At 48.9% G+C, this 6,000-nt stretch overlaps 1 protein-coding gene across 1 annotated transcript in view; it reads left to right on the plus strand.

Annotated features, from left to right (window-relative positions):
• LOC142814287 (uncharacterized) overlaps positions 1–3,548 on the plus strand; it is a 687,423-nt gene extending 683,875 nt beyond the window's left edge. Inside the window, exons 2-4 of the mRNA XM_075892840.1 lie at positions 128–567; positions 2,578–2,774; positions 3,027–3,548. Coding sequence (XP_075748955.1) covers positions 178–567; positions 2,578–2,774; positions 3,027–3,126 — 687 coding nt within the window. The 5' untranslated portion in view covers positions 128–177 and the 3' untranslated portion in view covers positions 3,127–3,548. The remainder of the gene's footprint in view (positions 1–127; positions 568–2,577; positions 2,775–3,026) is intronic.
• Positions 3,549–6,000: the final 2,452 nt, after the last annotated feature.

Genomic DNA, 6,000 nt, shown 5'->3' on the forward strand with positions numbered 1-6,000 from the left:
CAGTGAGTTAACTATAGCGTCTGTTGTTAACTATAGCGTCTACCTGTCTGTTGTTAATCTGTTTGTCGATACATCTATCCAACTGTTTCTTATGCGAGTTGAACGAGTCCTCTCCTCCGCATTACAGCCCAGGCGCCCTGAGGCTCCGCTTCAGCCCGGGATGATCCTGCCCGCGGCATGGAGCCAGTGCCCGTCGATGACTGCCGTGCGTGCCAGCAGCAACAACTGCAGCTACAGCTGCAGCAACAACAGCAGCAACAGCAGCAACAGCAGCAGCAACAGCAGCCGTCGTCCCCCGCCGACGGTGGAGAGAACGACGAGGAAGGGGGCGAGGACGAAGAGAAGTCCATCCCGGTGGCCTTTCCGCGCAACATCCTGCGCTGCCTGGTGCTGCTGCTGCCCGTGTCGGTGCCAGTGGTGGTGTACGTGCGGGACGCCGACTCTACGCGACGCCTCTTCCTGGTCGCCTTCGCACTCTTCCTGCTGCTCGTCTTCTCCTGCGTCACCATGGCGCTGGTGCGGTCCCGCAGCAGGGCACATGACGACGACGAGGAGGCTGCGCCCAGGGTCAGTTCCAGAGCGCAGCCTCGTCGTGCTCCCAGCGCATTTTTGGCAGCGAAGATTTTTTTTTTTTGCTTTAGTCGACCCTTAGGCCACGCCGGCGTAACGCTGGTCACTTGGTCTTGTGGTATGGCGACAGTGAATCTCTGTAGGAAGGGAGGAGGGCTGCGCCGTGCCATGAGAGGTGTTGCGGAAGGCAGTGCCTTTCTGAGAGGGGTGAGAGTGAAGCACGGTGGAAAGGACGAACCGATGAGAGTCAGCCAACGGGACGCAAGAGGGGCAACGGTGAAGCTGGGCGGAAAGGGCAAGTTAATCAGAGTGCGCCAATAATAACTGTTGGGGTTTAACGTCCCAAAACCACCATATGATTATGATAGACGCCGTAGTGGAGGACTCCGGAAGTTCCGACCACCTGGGGTTCTTTAACGTGCACCCAAATCTGAGCACACGGGCCTCGAGTATTTTTGCCTCCATCGAAAATGCAGCCGCCCCCGCAGTGAGGGTGCGCCAAGTAGGGCGAGGTCGTAACGAGGCCGAAACCACGTCAGAACCTGTCTCTTTGCGAGAAGTGGGTAAGTGAGGATCTCGGTGGAGTATGAAGGGAAGTGTTGGTTCGTCCAGAGTTCACCCTTCGAGAATCAACACTGCTCGTGCCACTGAATAAGAAGCTGTGCGACGTAGGCAATAGAAAGGCAATAGACCAAGGGCGTAGCCGGAAACTTCTTTTTTTTTTTTGCGGGTAGGGCGTCTTAATCATACTTTGTGTGCGTGTATATCATTATCATCATCAGCCTGACTACGCCTACTTCTGGGTGTAGTCCGGCTGATGTATCCCCACAGGGAAGCTGCCGTTTTTCGGCAGCATGAGGAGATTTGATCTGAACAAATTGTCTTCGCATTTAAAAAGATACTGAAGCTGTAGAGGCTCTGGGTTATTGTGCGAACTGAAACAGCTTGACAAGAAAAACAACCGACCAATTTTTTTTTTCTTGGCGCCATAACATTTTTGTTTACAAACATGCAAATTAGTAACCCCTGTTCGTCGCACTCATTCAATTCTATATATCAGAAAAGAATTTGTGTGTTATATACAGCCCGATGGATGCAATCGCACAAAACTTCCGATAGGCGCTACTGGTAAGACAACAGCTCCTTACAAGCCTGTTTGCTGAAACGTTGACTTCAGCGGCCCCCCTGTTCAAACAGTTTCATCACTTCAAGCTTCTAATAACAAGTGGTTTGGTGTTTACTGTAGCTAAGGTCATTTCACCCCACACCGACTGTGTGCTGTATGTGCTTTTACAGAAAATGACACATGAAGAAAAAAACGTAAGGCGTTAATGGTATCTTCGAGGCAGCATCCGTCATTTACAGAATACACGCTGGATGACGCCGCAAAAAAAAAAAAAAAGGTTTCAGATAAGATTACTCAAGCCACTGATGACGATGAGCGTAGCTTGATTCCTAGAGTCAAATTCCAAATTAACGGCCATCTCGGAGGGACATAAGGCAAGGGAGGTTCAGGCATTTTTCTTTAATTCTTGAGTTTCTTTTTACCACAAGTGTACAGCACACATAAACAACGAAGATGTAGTGTAAAGGCTGCACATCGGCAGCTTTACAAGTCCCACCTCCCCTCGAAACACAAGCAGCATGATAGCAAAAATGTCATATACGTACACTTGAAGTAACACTGAAAAAGAAATACATACAACAAAACAACATGCGGAAATTTAGAAGTTCTAAATGGACAGAAATGTATTTGTCAAGATAGAAGTAAGAAAGGTCACACTGACAATAACAGTTGGAGCGATGTGCTTTTAAGAACCAAACCACTCACTTCACCAAAAGCACCATAAGCAGTTTGAACCCCAGGAATAACTAGTTGTCTCGAGCCAAATCTTCGTGTTTCGATTCAAATGTCTACACGTGATCAGTCCACGCGTAACGCGTGGTGCACGCGTCGAGCGCTTGTCGAATACGCCTGTGCAATAACTTCCGCCTTTCTGTTGACAGGCCGGGCGCCCGTCTAGCCGAGGCCTGCCTTTCCTTCGGGCCATGCCGTACCGCGTGGGTGCGCGGGCCCCTCCCCGCTACCCGGGCTACCGGCTGGCAGGCCACCAGCAGCTGAGCGCCGCCCGGTGTGCAGCGCTAGCCGCGGAGGACCCACCGCCCTGCTACCTGGACGCCCTGCGCTGCCCGCTGGCGCAGACGTGCAAGGCGCGCGACACCGAGACGCCGCCACCCGCGTACGAAGCCATCTCCTGAGACTTCTGGCGCGCCGTCAGCGAGCATGGAAGAGGCGCGACAAGCGCGCACTTAGTGGACCAAGCATCCTGGGCTGCCACTGGGCATCTCGGAGGACGAGGCATGGCGGTGACCGAGAAGGTGCGATGCGGCCCATTAGCTCCGCCGGTCGGGATAGCCGAATGTGCGTGCTTCCTGTGAAGCCGGGGGCGTGACAGGGCTATGGACACGGATGAAGACCCAGGGTTTCCAGCACTTCGCGCCGAGTTGCGCGAGAAACCGGTGCTTGCGTGTGTGCAACGTCAAGAGTGGTCTTGATCTGCGTCGGAGAGTCGGTGCCTGCGTCTTCAACCCACGAGAGGTTTCGGTGTCACGGCGTTGTATACCGTGCGCCGATCCAGGACGAATGATTCCGGTTCGAAACGAGTGGTGCGGTATCCATATCATCACAAATGGAAGCGAAAGCGCTTCGTATTCCCAAAGTACCATCTAGCCTCCTCGTGTTTCCGAGCTGGCAGGTGTGAGTCATCATCATAACAGTAGAACAACTCCTGCGAAGCCAAGTATGACTAGCATGTGAAGGAAGACACTGAATTTTGTTAGTGAACGGCACCGAGCTCACACGGTCACAAAGTGTAGTGAGGAAGAAGTGATTTTGCTTTGTGCGCGGTGGCGAGCTCGGCGTATGCGCAAACGGTTGCGCATGCTCGCAGACTTCGTCGGGGCTAAATATACGCCACACCCACGTGCATTGATACGACGTACTGCAGTGGAGGCAAGCGATGACAGCATTGTGACACCGACAGAGACCGAATGTTTGTGTGTGCGCGTGTTTACAAACGGCATTGACGCGTGTACATAGATGAGCGTCAGCGCCGCACGATCGCGATGCAGTTTTGACGGGTTTCGCTTTTCCTCTGTCGCTGGTGACATTGCGGTGTAAGGGTTCGTCCGCAACGTTACCTACTGCAGTGCTGCCGAACCGGGCAGTGCTTAACGTTATTCCTTATGTGTTCCTCGCAGCGAACACAAACGACAAGTTGCACGCACCTCCTGCCGCGAAAGAGCTGGGCAACCAGCGCGAGTTTAGAGTACCCACGGGTCTTCAATATCAAAAGTCAGCCGAGTGCTTTAATATCGACAAAAACTGCCCTTGTACAGAACCGAAGCAGTCCGACGAATGCCGCTTAGATGCTAAAATATATATTTCTTTTTCTCGCGGCACTTCTTTGAAACAAAAACCGCACTCCCCTTTCCCCCAGCCCCGCCCAGAAGCTTACGCCGTAAATGCGCTGCCAGATCCTTAGCGAACGTGTCAGTTGCAACTTATGCAGAGTGCGTTTTGTGGCGTTTGGATTTGTAGACCAATGTGTACACGTTCATTTTCAGTCGTTAGGTGCCTCGAATGTAGTTTGTATGCGTTGACTATTGTTAACAGTCGTAATAGTATCGTAAACACGTAGTCACGGTTCACTTGTTTTCGCTGCGCGCACATAAGTGGTCTTGCATCTTTAGTCGGCCTCAGGAGTGGACTCACGCAGTTACCTTGCAGTATGAAAAAAAAATCGCACGGGTGACCGGTAGGGCGATGTTTTCACTCTTCGCCCTGCATCGCCGATTGTACAGTTCTCTCGTTGTGTAAAACAAAACAAACGTTAATAACGCCGTACACTTAGCACGGTGCGCGAGGTCGCGATATATTTTCGCCTTTTTTGCACCGTACCTAGTCAGGCGCACTGAGTACATCGGCACTGCGCAGTTTATGGTGATTTAGTTTCCTTTCGCGTCCCTATTAGAGCAAACTCTTCGTAGCTTTAGAGACCTCTATAGGTTTGCGTTACTCGACTCGAGAGTTCCCCAGATCCAGGCTTGGAGGCACACTGCCACACGCACAGTATATAGGTTGAAGGCTCCGTTCAGTTGGTGGGAAGTCTGGACAGTTGGAGATATTGTCCCGTAAATTGTGTATCATGGTTTTTTTTTATTTCTTTCCTTCCTTTTTTTGTATTGTCACGATCGCTTAGTAAGGGCGTCAGCGAAAGGTGAAACACTTTCGTGTCAGTGAAACACTGTGGTGTTTTCTTATTAAGCACAAAAAGAAAGGACAACACACTTTGTTTTCGAAGACAAGTTTTGTGTAAAAACACTGTTCCCGGCGAGTTCTCAGGCACGTATTCTTGAAATCAAATGCACTTAGATGCTGCGAAAAAGAACTGTCCTGGTTTGTTGCAACAAAACCTTTTGATCGAATATATTACAAAATTTGAAAACGGCAGAACCTCAAATTCGTGCGAATTCGTGTTTTAAAACATTTCTCTCTTTTCTTTTTTATACAATTCGCTTCTTCCGAATTCATTTTTTTTCACTACTTCCATATAATGTCGTTCATTGATTGTCATACTGCAGGCCTTACCTAGATTATTGTAACACTCTTTGATGCGTTTTCCCTGTTTCCTAACAAAGAAAGATAATTCCAAACCTTACTACTTCTCCGGTGAAGCGGTATGAAAATTTACACATTTATAAAATAATCATTTACCCATAATTTGCCTAACGTGACATCATATGTCTACGTCGTCTCATGCGAATCAATGAAATAAAAATGTCTGCCGCGCCGGGGCTGTTACATCAACTCAAATACTCAACTGTTACGTAAGTGCAAAGTAGCACTGAAAGCATAAAAACCGTTTATTACTAACAGTCTTACCTATGTGTATAATTATTTTGCTTTCTTTTGTATACATTAGTAAAAAAATACCGATATTACTATATCCTTTCTTGATGAATCAGCGTGCACAGGGTTAGGAGAGAAGTATAGAGACTCGGTTCTCTCCTAAAGACTATATGCGGCCTGCAATCTGCAAAAGCCAAACTCACTCACTCAGTTAAGTTTTCCTGACCACAAAGTACACAATTCAAGTGCGAAAACACCTAAAGATTTCGGCAAGGGCTAGCACAAGGAACACGGACGAAGTGCAGTTTTAAACGTTCATGTAAGCACGTTGTCGCATCGGAAACTTTAGCTCGATTTTCCTCCTTCTGTTCTGCTAAAAAAATTTGTTGTTGCCCAGTACATTCACGCATGAAGTTTATATTATCAAAAAATGGTATTATTTTGCAAAGACATGGCATTCCTTTTAATTGCCGTTTTGTGACGGGGCAAATGAGGTTACGAACGAAATACATCTTATT

Source organism: Rhipicephalus microplus, chromosome 4 (genome assembly GCF_043290135.1).
Source record: "Rhipicephalus microplus isolate Deutch F79 chromosome 4, USDA_Rmic, whole genome shotgun sequence".
NCBI classification, from domain to species: domain Eukaryota; kingdom Metazoa; phylum Arthropoda; class Arachnida; order Ixodida; family Ixodidae; genus Rhipicephalus; species Rhipicephalus microplus.